The sequence below is a fragment of the Miniopterus schreibersii genome (assembly GCF_964146895.1).
Source record: "Miniopterus schreibersii genome assembly, chromosome: 2".
NCBI lineage: Eukaryota > Metazoa > Chordata > Mammalia > Chiroptera > Miniopteridae > Miniopterus > Miniopterus schreibersii.
The window spans coordinates 155,101,548-155,119,267 of NC_138102.1; the positions used below are offsets into that span (position 1 = coordinate 155,101,548).

The 17,720-nt window shown below is 35.8% G+C and overlaps 1 protein-coding gene across 2 annotated transcripts in view; it reads right to left on the minus strand.

Annotated features, from left to right (window-relative positions):
• Window positions 1-4,627: 4,627 nt before the first annotated feature.
• The window catches only part of STK38L (serine/threonine kinase 38 like), a 68,880-nt gene continuing 55,787 nt past the window's right edge, over window positions 4,628-17,720 (minus strand). For both annotated transcript variants that reach the window (XM_081125562.1, XM_081125563.1), the window contains 9 exons: window positions 16,118-16,241; window positions 14,490-14,644; window positions 14,103-14,205; window positions 13,860-13,921; window positions 11,845-11,962; window positions 11,280-11,403; window positions 10,194-10,289; window positions 7,695-7,786; window positions 4,628-7,590 (listed from right to left, as the gene is read on the minus strand). In XM_081125562.1, the coding sequence (XP_080981688.1) occupies window positions 7,463-7,590; window positions 7,695-7,786; window positions 10,194-10,289; window positions 11,280-11,403; window positions 11,845-11,962; window positions 13,860-13,921; window positions 14,103-14,205; window positions 14,490-14,644; window positions 16,118-16,241 (1,002 nt within the window). In that variant the 3' untranslated portion in view covers window positions 4,628-7,462. The remainder of the gene's footprint in view (window positions 7,591-7,694; window positions 7,787-10,193; window positions 10,290-11,279; window positions 11,404-11,844; window positions 11,963-13,859; window positions 13,922-14,102; window positions 14,206-14,489; window positions 14,645-16,117; window positions 16,242-17,720) is intronic.

The window sequence follows — 17,720 nt, forward strand, 5'->3', positions numbered from 1 at the left end:
CATAAGCAGAATGCATGTGTGTGTATATATATACATATATATAGTTCTTCTGGTCAATGTGGTTTCTTTGCCAAAAGCCCAGGAACAGCTTTGCTCTTTAGGAATCATTGCCAATCCTAGAGTGAACTTAGTTTGTTCATTAATTTTGTTTCACTGCCAAGTACTGAGGCAAGAACAGTACTGGAATTAGAAATCACTGCCTTGCAAACTATAAATTCCTACCCTCGTCAACCTCCTGCTGGGATTGTAATTTAGTTTGGGGGTTCCTTTAAGGCTATTTAGATATTTTAGTTGGTCCAAGACAAAAAAAAAAATCCACCTACTTCAGACTTGTTAAATTGAAGGAAGATACTATGTATTTCCAATGATGCAAACAAATAGAAATAAATAACTACCCATTAATGAGCTAAGTGATCAAGGGAGTAAATAAGTTATTAATATTTAAACTATCGTTTCTTTTCCACTCCACCCCAACCCACCCCCAGGATTCTATGAAGGGTGAATACTGGGGAGGATTTTTGGATTTGCCGCACAGGATGATGAGTGGGAGTGCAATTGGGAGAAATAGGCAGGCCAAATGTGTTTAAAGGATCAGCTTGAGCTTGGCCTATGAAAGGGAGAAACAGAGAAGGGAATTGCAGGAGGGTATACCCATAAGAGAGAGGAAAGACTGGTGGAAGCTGCCACAGGGAGTGGAAATTTAAGAAATATCTTTAAAAAGGGTATTTAGGGTGCTTCATTGTGTAATGCAAACCCTCTTACATTATTTTTCTGGAAAATAACTTTAGCAAAAGCTACATTCCTTTTCAATGCTTTTAGAATTTATATTTTTATTAAAAGCAAAAACATTTTGATATTGCACTTAGATGGAAAGTAGGGCCACCCACCAAACACAGTGATCTCATTCATTTGTTCACAAGTATTTATAGCCGCCTACAATGTGCCAGGTCCTGCTGTAAGCACTGACTTTTGTACTTCACCCACTGTGCACCCCTCGATGTCCTCACAGCACTCAATGAGGCAGTATTATTTTGTTTCGGAAAAGTCCAACCAGTGCCCTTTTCCCCTTAGCTCAGTGGTTCCCAGAGTTGCGTGTGTGTGAAGATGTGCAGAATTTCAGCCCCAGAGATTCTGATTTAGTAGGTCCGAGGTGAGACACACTGAGTCCTTGTTTCAAATAAGCACCCTAGTTGATTTTGAAACAGTTGATGAATACTCTGTGTTAGGAAATACTGCTTCAACTTGTCAAAAATAATTCTTAAGCCTGGGTTGTTGCAGAGTCAGTCATGTATGTGTGTGTAATTTTTACTAGCCGGAGGACAGGAATAGCAATAAACTAAGATTCCAAGAAAAACACAGGGAGAGCCCGGCCAGACGTGGCTCAGCTGTTGAGCATTGGCCTAGAATCCAGGAGATTGCGGTTCGATTCCCGGTCAGGGCACATGCCCGGGTTGCGGGCTGGACCCCCAGTTGGGGGCCTGCAGGAGGCAGCCAGTCAATGACTCTCATCATTGATGTTTCTATCTCTCTTCCTCTCTCTGAAATCAATAAAGACATATTTTTTAAAAAGCAACAACACAGGAAAGAACAAAACTTAGGACAAGGCTGAGGGAATGGTTGCGTTGACATCACTTTAAACATGGAGGTAATGCTTTAAGTTATTTTTCCCTTAGAGATTGTTTGTGTGTGTGTTTATGTGTCAGAAGCTGGACTAATGTTTACTTTTGCAAGCTTGGGACACTCTTACAGCAAGTGTGGCGCCCCAGGTCCTCCTCAGTCCTCCCTGAACTGTGTGGAAGACTGTCGGAGTTCAAGTTCTGTTCACGATTCTCTTACCCGAGGACAAGGCAGTCAAGACAGTTTCCCTTTTGTGGGCTTCTTGCTTTGGAAGAGACTTAAAAGGCATCCTGTTCAGAGTCTGACATAGAATGCTTTAAGATGAACAGTAAAGGAATTCAGTAATAACTTTACAGTAGTTTTGCACAAACTCACCTGAGAAATATTTTTATTTCTATTAGAGCCCATCTTGTCCAGTTAGACAAAGCAGGTGAGTCAATAATTAGGCCACCTCACCCCTGTCTGGATCTTGGGGGGAGGTAAGTTGATTGAGGGTCCCTTTTAGCAATATAACAGCTTTGGGGGGAGATGGGCCAATGAAAAGACGAACAGGAGCTGGGAGGGATGGCCAAATACCCATTTCCATCCTTACGATGTCTGCAGACCCACTCCTACTCCTGGTTCCCCGAAGGACGAAAAACCCAGGATCCCAGTAGCTGAGCCATGGGCTAGCACAGTGGCAGGGGTACTCCTGTCTCAGATGGGTCGGGAAAGACCTCAGTGGGCCAGCCCTTCAGTTCATACAGCGGCAGAGCCAGCAACAAAACCCAGGTGCAGTGGCTCTGAGAGCCATCACTGTAAACCTTTGTGGATTATCTTGGAGGTTGTTAAAAGAACTCCAATTTTATTCTGGTATCAGGTGGCCATGTGCTTTGGGTCAGCCTCACTCAAGTACTGGGAATATGAATCCTTAAAACTAATGTGAATTAGTTTTAAGTCAATATCCAGGCTAGTTACTGCTGTAGGAGTGGATGGATGACATAGTCAGCGCCAATAAAATCTGGGGGTTATTTGCTTTAGAATGCTTCTGAAAAAGATTTTATTTGTTCTTTAAAAAAGGGTGCATAATAGTTCTCTGTAAGGACCCACACGTTGCATGAGGATTTGATGGTTAGTCCCTGTAGCCATCTAGCCTCTGAGAAAACAAGACCAGGGATGACTAGGAAAATGAAAGAACCATAGAAAAATGGAAAGAACCTTCATCCTTAATGTTTTTGAGATACATTGACTCCCCTGGAAGCTTCCTATCTTGTGTCTCAGTGTTACACTAGACATTCATTTTCCTTATCATTGAACATATTTTTTACTTGTGTCTGACATTTGCCTTCAAAAGTACCCAGTGACAACTGTCACTAGCTCGCCATGCATTTCTGAGGTCTAGAAGCATCTGAAGTAATTTGTCAATGAAGCATGCTCTATGATTTGGGGGAGTAGATGGGGTCCTGGACTTGAGTTCAAGAGCAATTTATTACATGTTTGGGTAAGTCATGCTCAGCCTCATGTTCATCTTCTGTAAAGTGATGGCAATTATGTTTATTTCACATAGTAAAAACTAAAATGAATGATGTAAGTGAAAGCATTTTGTATACAAATGAAAGTTCTTTTTATCACAAGATGCTTCCAAAAGATGATGAATTTAGAGTCTCAAAGTTTGTTCAACATGCAAATTTTGCCATCCAGTGTTTTGTCTTCACCATGCCATTTGTTGAAGTGATGTTTTAGCCAGGGAACAGCTGGGTGCACAAGTAGGACGAACAGGATTCTTGCTGGCCATTCTGAGCTTGGCAGAAAGTATCATGATTATTGGTGTATTTCATGGGACAGAATGTAGTGGTACCTGGGTACTCGGGCCACTTATGTTATTGGTTTCCATGCTATTTTGAGGCATTTTCAATTTTAATTCTGCTTGCTAATTGGTTTTGGCCAAGTGGGGTAGTTGTATATAAACCTGTACAACTACCTTGATTGTTTAACCAAAACACAACTGAAACCTCAAGTATTCATTTTGTTCTTGATGTGATCTTTAAGTGTAAAAGTTGAAGACATTTACAAAATAATAGTCTTTCTTGAGTTTTGGATAACACCTATCTCAAAACTCAAAAGTGAAAAACAAAAAAAAACCCTCACCAACAGAAATATTATAAACATAGTTTTTATTCTTTTCTTACCTTCAATAAAAAAGGCCTCATGCCACCAAAACATTTTTTGAAACTCAGTAACTGGGCACAGAACTCAAGAGCCTGATGATTATTTTTCTAGACAACTGCTGAATAATTTATATTGCTTTTTAAAAAATAACTATTGGTCTATTTTTATTACTTCATTTCCTTTTCATGTAACAATATCCCCTCACATTTTTTCATTAAAAATCTAAAATATCTCTAGTAGTCCCAAGTGTCTTATATTTACATTTGTTCTAAGTATTTGTTTCATTAAAAGTTCTCAGAAATAAGTGCACTTCTAAAGAGAAAATAAAATTTAAAGACAAGAGGAAATAATCACAATTGTAGCAAATAGTTATTTTGAATGTTCTGAATCTTAGCAATTCAAAGAGAGAATGTGTTTAGTAGCCAGGGACCTCTCTACTGATTAAAATTTCAATTCATTCATCTGTAGATCATCAAAAGATGGACAGTTGTTTCTCCTACCAATAGATATTGATCGACTGGTTGTCTAAGGGTTTTCTACAATGAAACACCAAAAATAAATGTACTTAAAATATTTTAAAATTTACAGATTTACACAGAGATATACAGGTATTTAAAAAAACAAAAAAAGAATGCTTTTATAGATAAAAATGAAATGGAATCTTAAGCCTTAGCAACCAAAAAAAGTTTTGAATATTCCACATTTGTTATTTTCCATTCAACTAATAGCTTATTAAATCAGCTATATATTTAATTCAGAAAAGGTTGATTTATAAGAAATTTCTAATATGCTTTAATAAATTCAAAGACTTAAAGCTATGTTAATAAGAAAAGCCTAAAAGAAAAATAACATAACTTGCTTTAATACAAAGGTTTTTTTTAATAAAAAAGTCAAAGTCTACATTAAATCGGGAAATCAAGAAATCTGAATTATACAAGCTTTCTATATACTTAGAAAAACCAAAAACACACAGTTTATAATAAAACTCTTTAATTCAAAATAGAGTCTAATTTAAAGAAAATGTCATTATGCCCAGTTAAGTAGATAGGGTTTTGTCATTTAAATTAAATGGTTCACCTGGAACATGGGAAATGTACAATAGAGAAAATTCAGTCTCAAGAGTACTTCACAAATTATCTAGCTAACTTGCATCATGAATCAAATTCTTAGCTTCCAAAGGACAGACACAGTCTTCAATTGCTTTTAGATAGGCACTTAAGAAATGCTTTTGACAGGAGGAAACCCCACAGATTGTGAATCACTCTGTTGACTCCAGGGAAGAGTGAGACGCTAACCAAAGAACTGCCTGCTCACTGCCAGGAAGTCATAACTGTTTCCAATTCTGCCGGTTAACAAGAATGAGAGGGAAGGAAATGAAAACGCTCTGCTCTTATTCAATTAAAAAGTAAACTTGGGTAATTCAGCTCCTTTCTCTCTCTGTCTGTCAACTTGAATTACTATAGTTACCATATTGAATTAGAGAATGCTGCAGTTTCCTCATGCATGACCCATTCTCTACCACACCAGCAGAACAGTCCTTTAACAAGAGGGGCGAGGTGGGTGAGAAAAATCTCCTAAAGTTGAGCAGTTAAAGATTTGTTTCAAATTAGAGGTGGTTATAATAAAAACTGAGTTAATAAAACTGAGATAACCCCAGAATTTTAATAGTTCTCCTTCCTACTCAGCCACATGATTCGAACAAGAAAACAGACATGAACTACTAGAGGAACTGACAGCAGGTATCGAACAAATACTAGAATTAAAGAATGAAAGGGGGGCAGGGAGGGAGGAGCGGAGGAGGAAAAGAAGAGGATTTGGGGGGATCAGGACAGCCTTATTGAAACACTGAGGAACTACTGAGCAGCAACATTTACAAAAACTTTTGTAGCCCAGCAGGAGTGGCTCAGTGGCTGAGCGTCAACCCATGAACCAGGAGGTCACAGTTTGATTCCAGTCGGGCACATGCCCGGGCTGCGGGCTCCATCCCCAGTCCGGGGCGTGCAGGAGGCAGCTGATCAATGACTCTCACCATTGATGTTTCTCTCTCCCTCTCCCTCCCCTCTCTGAAATCAATAAAAATATATATATTTTAAAACTTTTGTAGATTTGCATAATAATCTTATACAATTCTTCCCAATTAAGAATATCTCTAAAAATAAATTGTCACTTTAGATTTTGATCACAGGTCATTTGTAATGGTTATAATTGTTATATCTTTTAAAAATTCTATCAGCAGTTAAGAGCATTAAGCCATTTTTAAATTTTATTCCTTAACTAGTACTTAAGAAACCAAAACTGCAGAGTCATTTTAGAATTAAAATGTTGAACTAGAAAGATTACTTAATTCTTAGGGAAATACCCAAAGAATTTGGTGCTGACACCATCTCCCTTATCCTCTAATCACAACCCCTCTGGCCTGCATTTATCTCAATTCCATTTACAGTATCCACAGTGATGTAGCTAAACATGAATAATATTGCCCTTCAATAAGCTGATTTCTATCAAAGACCTGTCATGTCTGAGTATAGCATTCACAGGAAAGTGAAATTCTACTTGGCCGTGAACATCCACTCTGTTCAGGATCTTTGGTACATTTGGAGTATAAGAAAATAATGGCACAATAATACGAGTACTGTCAAAGGAAAAATTTTCATTAAAAAAAAATAAAAGTTAACCAGCCATGATATGTAACAACTTTCTAGAAAACCAAAGTAAATAACTCTTTGTACTCTACAAGTCCATTTACATGATCAGAAGTTTGACATTTAAAAAAATAGTTTAATAAAAATACACTAGTTCTACAAGCAGCCTTCTTGGTCATTTCTTATATTCAACTCACCATAATCAAATTAAAATAATGTCATGTCCTCTTGTTAAAAAAGAAGTCCTCTTGTCACAATAAAAGTAACTTTACATTTTATATAATATAGTATAGTACATCTCCCCTGTGAGTACACAGACTACGTATATAAAGGTCATCAGTATTTCTGAATGCAAAGTAAATATATTAGTGGAGCGCTTGAGTGAAGGTGTTAAACTTCCTCCTTGTTAAAAACTTGTCACTCCCTACTATGGAGTTTGTGTCATAACATGATGATAAATTCTATTTTTTAAATAACCAGTGTATTTTCTTTTTAAAATTTCTTAAAAGCATTATAGAAATTGTCTTCATATGTATTCTATAGATGTCCCAACCAATACAGCAAGTGTTCTAACACCAACTATGCAAGATGGCTTTTGTTGATTATCTAGACCCATAAGATCTGCAGTAAAACAGCAGTACTGCAGTGTTACCTACTGGTTAGCCTATGTTGCTTTAAATGATATGTGTTTCTCCTGCATTGATTAAAGGTGTTACAGTACAAAGCCACAGCACACACAGGCAAAATGGACCTTAATACACATGTAGGCAGTGCAGTTAGAAAGGGATGTACGCTTCTTTTATTCCAGTACCTTCGTATAATAAAGTTAACAAAAATAATAAAATAGTAAAAAAAAAACCAACACAAAAAACGCCAGCTGGCACTGCCAACCAATTCCTATAGTAGTCTTAGAAATCCTAATCCTGTAGAATTTCCTCTTGTAGTCATAAGCACCACCGTCTTCAGGAGAATTTCAGTGTATTGTTACCTATGCCGAGCAAGCCTGGTGATGCAGCTACCTGAGTTCTCTTGGTTGTGGGCGAATGTGACTTCATTCATAATTTCCCAGCTTTCATGTAGGTGGGGATAGAGCCACGCTGAGTCAACCCTTCAAACCTTTTATATGTATAATTGAGGAAAACCCAGTCTTTGGATTTGTAGTCCGGTTCTGCGGTGTTTGGCACTAGAAAGATAGAAAGATTAACCAGAGCAAAAGAATTTCATTAGTGAAAATGTCATAATTTCATAGATTTTTAATAGTGTTAGTTGTGTTGTAGATTGTCTTACCTGGTTGTAAAATATCAGATTCAGGAAAGTCATCAAAATTTGAAGTATCATCAATGCTTTTAATTTCTATGGGGATTGCTGCTGGCCTTTCCCTATAAAAAGGTATTGAGTAACTATGGTAAGTTTTCTTGAACTCTTAATTTTCCAAAACATAATTCTACTTAAAAATTCTTCATGCTGTTCTATAGATATTAGAAGGGCCATGGAAAGTTATTGTGGATTTGAAAAGTTAAGTGGATTTCATAGTTGGGTATAATTTTTTTTATCAAGGTATTATCATTTATTTGGAATTTTTATTTTTTTGTAACAAGACTTCCTCATGCTGGGTTTTTTTAATGGAAAAACTAGAATTAATGAAAGGGAAAGTAGAACAGAAGAGATTTTATTTAAAAGATTTGATAATTATATAAAGTACACTCAATATTGTGGGGACTGGATCTTACCTAATTAATTTAGGAATAGAATTCTTCTAGAAGATCCATAAATCAAAAGTCATTTGGGAAGCCCTGGCGAGGTGACTCAGTTGGTTGGAGCATGACCCCATGCACCAAAAAGATTTTGGGTTCAGTGCCCGGTCAGAGTGTATATAGAAAACAACTGATCAAGTGACTCAGTTGGTTGGAGCATGACCCCATGCACCAAAAAGATTTTGGGTTCAGTGCCCGGTCAGAGTGTATATAGAAAACAACTGATCAATGTTTCTCTCTCACACTGATGTCTCTCTCTCTCTCTCTCTCTCTCATGTACATTTTAAGAGAATCAGGAACATTAGGTTAAAATTATCAGTCATGCCCTAGACGCTGTTGCTCAATGGTTAGAGGAACAGACTGCACACCGAAGGGTCCAGAGTTCAATTCCTAGTCAAGGACGTGTACCTGGGTTGCTGTTTGCTTGCAACCAGTCGATGTGTCTCTCTCACATAGATGTTTCTCTCTCTCTCCCCACCCCCTTCCACTCTCTCTGAAAAGCAATGGAAAAAATATCTTCCGGTGAGGATTAACAAAAACAAAACAAAACAAATCAGTCATGAAAATGCCTTTTTACCATCTAAAAGTTTTCCAAGTATAGAAATAGTTTTTAAAAAAGCTATCAATTTTTATTGCTTCTAGATTTTCAACAAATATTTACTGGATCTATTTGATGATAAATTTACAAAATTATGTAAAAGCACATATATTTTTTCCCCAGAATTATTCTAAGTTATTTATACATAATAAATTTATATTAGTTTAGTGGAAAGAATCATAGACCCTAGTGCCTTCAGATCTAATCTCTTTTCATGGACTAGCAGTATGACCATAGGCAGGCAAGTCTCTGCTCTGCAACTGTTTCCTCATTATAAAACCAAGAGAATGGACTGGTAGTCTCTAAGCACCTTCTAACTGTAATGAGGGGGGGAATCATAGTTCTATTCAGTGAGATGATGTATGTATAGTATAATACACCGTAGCAGTTAAGAGTCAGGATTCCTGAATCAAATTGCCTGGGTCCAATTATAGTTAGTAATTCTAGCTAGATCATTTACTAGCTATGGTGCACTGTAAGCAAGTCACTTCTTTACGCCTTAGTTTCCTCATTTGAAAAACAGGGAAAATAAAAGTACCTATTTTATAAGGTTAATTGAGGATAAGAAATTTACATATGCTGGACATACAATAAATGATCAAAAAATTAGCTATTATTATAACAGAGTGTCTAACCCCTAGTAGATCTACATGGAGGAAGTGACACCTAAGCTATCTCAAAAGATGAAAAGGAGCTGGCTTGGCAGCAGCAGGGGCAGGGGCTGGGACAAGGGCAGGGAGGAGGAGAGCATTTCAGTCAGAATGAACAGCTGTGAGGTAGGAGGAGTGGGAAAGATCATACAAAATGCAACCTGTAGCAATTAGGTAAGAGCCATATCCCACAGTCCTGAAATGCAGTTAAGGATCCTTAATTTTACTCTAAGTGCAAAGGGAAGGAAGAAAGTGGCATGATCAGATTTGTTTCTATACTGTTGGTAGTGGAGAACAGACCAGAACTATTGAAGGTAGTTTGGCCATAAAAGCCAATGTTCACAATTAACAACTATAAGCAAATTCTTATAAGTTACTTGCATTATTTAACTTCTCCCACAATGTTTTAAAGTGGGACTATATCTTATAAATTAATAAAGGAGGCAAAATATGGTACATTAACAAGAGGACAAAAATGAAAGGTTATAGTGTGAAATGTACATACATCCTGGTTGTGCTAATAGCCTTCATCATGTAACTCTGGATACAATCTAAGCAGGTGTACAATATGTGATTTTCCCCTACAGTGCACATCAGTTAAAACCAGCCATTTAGCTGTAGCCATTACAGTCTCACTCACCTATATAATCCAGAAAACATTGATTTAATAACATTAAACAGCGTTACTTCCTGTTTTTAATCTAGCAGAATCAGAGGCAAATCAATCACTAAATCATTTTTTTACTCAGACCTTTCCCTTCCTATTGAAAGCCTACAAACATACCTGATGTGCCCCCAGTCTACACCTTCAAAAAAAGGATGACCTTTTATTTCTTCTACTCCACTATTTCCAATTCTATTTTCAGAATCAATACAAAATCTAGAAAATGAACAAAGAGAAATTATCATATGCAAATTACATCTAAAGTATTCTATTTGCATTATTTCAAATATTTCACGTTTTTGGTTTACTAAAGTTAACTGTTTATTGTGGGAAATGTGGGAGAAAATATAAATCATCTGTAATTGCATCATTCAGAGATAGCTACTGAAAACAGGTTGAAGCCATTTCTGTCTAGTCTTTTATTTTGTAATTTAAAAAACATTACGTTGATACAGTAGTTACTATTTTGACTTTTCTCCATATAAAATATTGAGGAAATTTTCCAAAGTCATTAAAAATTTTTCTATAACTTAATTTCTTAAAATCTGTATATGGAAATATTATAATTTATCTAGCCAATCCACTACTGTTGAACATTTAGATGGTTTTCAATTTTTCATTACTAAAAACAGTATCACAATCAATATATTATACCTAGATCTTTACATACATCTGATTATCTGCATAAACAAAATTCCTAGAAGTAGAATTGCTGGGTCAAAGGTCATATACAGCTTAAAGATTTTTCATAATATGCTGCCAAAGACTGTTCCCATAGGTTGCCCCAATTTATATTCCTTCCAGCCAGTCACAACAGAATCAAACACTTCATCTTAATTGGGAAACAGAATGGAATCCTTTGCTTAGATAAGATTTCATCTAAAGACTTTTGTGATAAGAACTGCTACTAACAATTTATTTTTCCTTTCCTCTTTAATGGGGTAGGGTCATTGCATTCAAACAGGAGTGACCTTTGAAACCATATAGGCCCTCTTCCCTCTTCTTAAGTCTTAATTGTTTTTCCTGCATACTTCCTTTTTAGAGTTTGCATTTTTTTAAAAAACAGCTTTTCTTTATTGATCTCCTTGATTATATGTATCAGTGGTAGTCTGTTCCGTCCTACAAAAGTGAAATGGCCAATTCAGTCTTTTAGGTACCTGTGAAGTTTAAGATACAACAACCTCCTCTAGAGATTTAACCACTAACCTAAGAATTAAATCCTTGGCTTTCTCAGATATAGGCACCTCTGGAGGAAATACCAGAGTTTCTTTCCAGTTCATCACTTTTCTATATGTTTCTTGAGGTGTTTCAGAGCAGAAAGGCGGATATCCTATGCATCAGAGAAAACAAAAGTTTTATCAGCTTTTGTGATCAAATATGCTATATCTACTACATGTGTCACAAGAAACAAAATAGCCCTGAGTGCTCTATTTAACAATAAAAATGCCACCAGTCATCAATTTACAATAAAATTCCTAATGATATCAACAAAATAAAGGATTTAAAGCATTCTCCTCCCCTCTTTTACCTGAAAGGCCATGCAGATACAATTCTGATACATGGAAGTTCAATTAAATACCTGCTTCCTGAAACCAGATCCCTAGGGAGTTCTTTGGTATGTTACCATTGTGTATTTAACATTGGGGGCACGGGTGTCAGAAATTGGTTTAAAAGAGTTCTGATATGTTAGTCCATGGTATCTGCAGATGTTCAATCAGAAGCACTCAAGGAAATTTATATAGTATGTATGTAAATGAAAGATAAAACATACCTATTAGCATTTCATACATAATCACTCCCAAAGACCACCAGTCACATAATTTGTTGTAACCAGTCTGCATGAATACCTCCGGTGCAATGTAATCTGGCGTCCCAACTGTGGAATATGCCTGCAGAGGAACAGCTTGTCAGACCAGCATTCTTAATATATTTTTTGAAAGATAGGAGTATGGCACACTACTGTTAAAAGCAAGGTGTACAGAAGTTACTTTTTCATTTTTAATACTTGTTTTGCATGTTTATCATGTATAAGGCGTCAGTGAGAGTACTGAGTCAGATAATATGTTATCTAAGACATGATTTCTGCCCCCAATAAGCTCAGTTAAGTTATTTACATATTTAGCCTTAAGTCCATTTCAAAAAGAATAAAAAGGTTGAGCCAGGAGACCTGGTTTCTCCTACTCACTACTACTGTGCTCTTAGGCAGGTTATTGAACCTCTCTGAGCCTCGGCTTCTGCTTACATACAACTGAAGTAATAATACCTGCCTGCACAGTTGATATGAGGATAAAACAAGAAAAGGAATGTGCTTTTGTAAGCTACTACAGCTTAATATATATATAGAAAAACATCAGGTATTTTCATTATAAACCTAATTCCAGGCCACTGCTTATCCATTAAGAAGTAATACAGTTTTCATTCTTAATTCATATAAAGTCTTACAAAAACTATACTTTAGGCGATATTTCTCAACTAAGGGTAGTACTCTAGGGACCATATGAAAATGTGTGGCAGCAGATTTGTCATTTCAATGATGTGGAGAGGACATGGTTGCCATTTAGTGGGCAGGGGATACAGGTTCTGAAGGAATTTCCTGCCTGAAATACAATAGAGTCCCCTCTACTTCTCTCTTGGGAAACACTATACAAGTTCTGAGGATGGGCAAAATAGTAAAACATGCACATAAGTAATCTTCTGTAAATATTCTGTAAATAGAGGGTTACAGAATTCCCACCATATTTTTAAGCTGTGTTCATTTCTTCCTTTTAAAGTAGGAAATACTGCAAATCTTTCCTCAATTGTAAAATCTGATCTAAAAGTGACACGTTTAAAAGTAGAAGGAAGTTTTCCTTATTAATGTGTAGCTCAATACATTTTTAAAAACATTTTTTTTAAACTTTTAAAAACACTGAAATGCTTTACAAGCTCAGGAAGCTTGCAATTATTTGGGCCAATGGGAGAATGAGCTCAGTAATGCAAAGGCCATTTTGTCTGCTTTGAGAGGATATCAGACTGTTATCTTTCAGTCTGTTTATCTTCTTGAGGGAATGCTGAGTTAATTTCACTTTCATCACTTTGTTGAATTTAACATATTTACAGAATGTGTCTATGTGCTAGGCATGTACAAGAAATTAGGAAAACAAAGTCAAAAGGCACATTCCTAACCTTGAGAATGTTCAAAGACCTAGTTAACAGGATAAAGGAAAAGAGGAAAGGGGGCAAGAGATTCTCATATTTGCCAAGTAATAGAGGAGAAATAGTGTAGGATTAAAAATAGTGTTATTACACATTAAAGGAGTAATTTATCAGTGGTAAAGTCTGCTTTCTAATTCTTCATTGTAAGACTGTTAACACACCCAGCTTCCTGTTTACTTTGTCTATAAACAAGTTCTCAGAAACACACAACCACCTTGCATGTGCTGATTGGTATGTATCACGACAGATATGGAAAATGGAAAAATGGAAATCACAAGGCATTCACTACAATTACACTTACCACAGTGAGTTTCATATAAAGTGCTAATTACTAGTAAACAGACAGATTATTTAATTATAGATATGCTTGATAAAGTACTCTAAAGTTAAATCATAAAGTAAAAATCAGCATTTCACTTTACAGGCAAGGAAACACTATAGAGAAACTAAGAAAATTGTGTGATCCCAGAACACGCTCTATCACTACTATAAAGAACTAATCATTGTGAAAGATACAAAATAATCAAGCAAAAAACAAAGGATTTTAGAAACAGAGCACAAAATTGTTTCTTAGAAGCATGGCTCACTCACCAGCTGTCTCCTATTCTTCTTCCATGTTTCTGCTTTCCTCTTTGAGTTCATGTTCTGAAATGCTAGTTTCAACAAGACAGAACTGTCATCATGAGAAAAACTCTCACCCCAAAACAAATTCACACATATACATTTAAAATGCACTGACTTAAGAAGTAAGGAGAGGGAGAGAATCTTTAGTTCTCAACAGTGCTGAATCAAAACAGCTATACTACTTTAACCAAAGAAGAACATCAAACTCACAGAAGTCACTTGGTGGGTTGTGGGTAAGGTTTCTGTAGAATTCAGTCCTATGAGCTTTCTTTAATCCTGTGCATAAGCCAAAATCAGATAATTTTACATGACCCTAAAAAAAAGAAAAAAAAATCGTAAAATTAGTGGATTATATTAACTTTGAAACAAAAGCTTTATTATAAACTTTTTAATTCAATCATTTAAAAAATTCTTAGCTTAGAATTCATACAAATGAAATGTAATATTGTAAATATCTGATAATGATTGCATCATTCTATGAAATAGTGTAGTTTAGCAATAACATAAATTGCAGTTGTCCATTTCCAATCACAAAATCAGCTCTACTACTCCATAAAATAATTAGCAACCTAATAATTCACCAGTTTACTCACATACCTTGGCATCCAACAAAAGGTTGTCTGGTTTAATATCCCGATGGATAAAACCCAACTGGTGGATCGCATCTATAGCCAGAACAGTCTCTGAAATATAGAACTGTGTTTCCTCTTCTGTCAAGGTATCTTTCTTCATTAGCAATGTCATCATGTCACCTATGAAGGAAAAATAGAGTAAGTATCATGTATTGGAAATGCCTCAAAAGGGGAATACCTTGCAAATGCTTTCTTTGCACTACACAATGTATACCTGATTTTTGCATTTTATGATCTACCCAGTATACCTCCAACCATCCCTAAGGCCAAATAAAAAAGTATCATTGCATAAGCAAAAGTTTATGACATTTTAATGGGTTTAAGAAAGAAAGTATGTGAAATCAAATCAAAGCAGAGCTAATAATGAAGTAATATCCACCACTCAACATCCAGAATACGTTGCTGAGAAAAACATGTCAAACTGGAAAATGAATCAATAAGCACACCTGGAAATGGGATATATTCTTTCAAATTCAAGTTTCAAAAATACTCAGAGCTCTTTGGGCTAGTCATTCCACTAAAAGACTCACCTCCAGACATTCTTTTGTTTTCAAGGAATTTTTTTCTTTAAAAGGAGGCAAAGAACAAACAGTGGTGAATTTACAACTCGAAATTGACAACTGTTAATATATTTTCATGATGCTTCAAGATTAAAAAATAATAATGTGGAAGTATTCTTTGCCCTCCATTCCCATTCTATTCCACTTTCCCTTTTTGCTGAGTAACAATTATCATGAATTTGGTTTGATGTGTATTCTTCCAACTTATTTTTAAAATGTTTTCAAATACTTACATATTAATCTATAGATTTATAGTCTTTTGTAGGTTTTTAAAAATTACACAAATGATATCAACTGTACATGTAATCACACAGCTTGCTTTATTACTCCACTCTGTTCCTGAGATATTACTATGGCAACAGATATAGCTCCTGACTTTTAACTACTGTAAAATATTTCATCACATAACTGTGCCACATTTTATTTGTCCATTCTTCTATGGGTGGACATTTATCTTGCATCCAGTTTTCACTATTATGACAATGCTGCAATGAGCATGCTTTTACAGGTCTCTTCTACATGGGCCAGGGGACAATCCCTAAGGAATACAACTGGTTGTGGAATTGTGGGACTGTGGGACACCTGCATGTTCCATTTTTACTGCTATGGATGAATTGCTCTCCATAAGGATTAGATTAATTTACATATGTGAGAGGCCAGTTTCCCCACAGCCTCATCTGACTCCTAATGTTTCTACTAATCAGATGAGTGTGAATGGTATGGTATCTCATTCTCATTTTAATTTGCATTTCCCTGATCATAGATGAAGTTGAACATTTTCCTACATATTTATAGACTAGCCAGAGTTCTCAGTGCACCATCATTTGACCATGGGGTTTTTTTTTAGTGACTTATTGTTCTTCCTTCAAAATGTGGTCAAAATTAGCACTATTATGGGAGGAACTATTGGAAAACCATGACTGACTACGTGAAACCTCAGAGCCAGGAATACAAAAGTAAACCTAATCAATTTAAAATTACATATAGTGATTTGCTTGTGTCAGTCTGTCATTGCTGTTACTTTTGCTTTTACCTCCAGGGAGAAATTCCATGATTAGATAAAGGTTCCTCTTATCTTGAAAACTGTAAAACATCTTCACCACCCAGGCACCATCTGCTTCTACCAAAATATCTCTTTCTGCTCGAATATGAGCCACCTAGATGAATGTATTTTGAAAAAATAATTGTAACACATGGAACATTTTTCAAGCTTACCTCTTACAATTATCCATCCAGTTCCTTAGAAGTCACGAAGGAAAGCTGGAGTTTTAGAAAAGATTTGAAACACATTTGCACGTTCATATTCTCATTACATATGGAGAACCTCAGGAAATAGTTTAACTTATATCTTTAGGTCTAAAAAGGTGGGATCCACAGTATATTAGGAGAAGCTGAGGCCTTTGTGGTAAAAAAAATGAATAGTCTAAAACCTTTCTGACCAGATTCTCCACCTAGGCAAGGATCCTGGCTTTGTCTTAGAAATTTAGGGCCCTAGTCTGACTTTTAAAAATTAAAAGCAGTAAGCAATGCCCTATAAAACGGTATGACAAAGTCAGGGTCCTTAGCAAACTATTTTTAACTGTTAGTCAAACAAAGGGCCTGACTTGGTCTTTAACCATTTCATTATTTTTTTAAGTAGAAACATTTATAGCAACTTTATATTATTTTGTTATAACATAAAACCTCTATAACATCTATAAACATGATCTATAGCAAATTAATGTAATTTTGGGGGGTTCTGCTACTGACTTGTCAGATACACAATTACTAGGGATCCACTTAATAGGCTGAAATATTTTATAAACTGAGTAATTTGTGGAATTCATATAATCAGTTTTCAGATGTTTTTGCATTGATATATTTATACATTCTTTCTTGAGAGACTAATCAACAATAAGATTTTGATTTTATGCTTTTGCTATTTTCATTGTGCACCAATATGAATTCTGGTGCACCCCACAGCATATGAGAACACAGATTGTGTAAACCTTTTCATGATTAGAAAATATGATCTGCTTAAAATATATTTGAGATTATTGTATTATACAGTATAGTAAATGCTCTGAGATCAAAGCACAAGAATAAAAGTTGAAAATTAAGAAATTTTTTCTGACATCAAAGAACTTTATAATCTCTGGATCTGTTTCAAAATTCTTATCTATTGTCTTTTACAAAGCATTCTAAGATGATAAAGGAAAAGCCTTAAACTTTTGGTGTTGTACCTGGTATTGTCAGGAAAAACAATTACATTTAAACTTGTCTTGCTTATTTTTATTTATTTAAAGAAATATATCTTTATTGATTTCAGAAAGAGGAAGGGAGAGGGAGAGAGAGAGACAGAAACATCAATAATGAGAGGGTCACTGTTCGGCTGCCTCCTGCACACCCCCCAACTGGGGATTGAGCCCACAACCCAGGCATGTGCCCCGACCAGGAATCAAACCTCAATCTCCTGGAACATAGGTCGATGCTTAACCACTGAGCCACGCCGGCTGGCCTGTCTTGATTATTTTTAAATGTCTTAAAGCCAGATTACAGAAAATGTTTTCAAAAAGGGCCTATATTTCCAAAGGGTAGAAAGTACTATGCACAGTAATCTGGTGCCACAATAGTAAAGACAGAAGTTGCCACTTAAT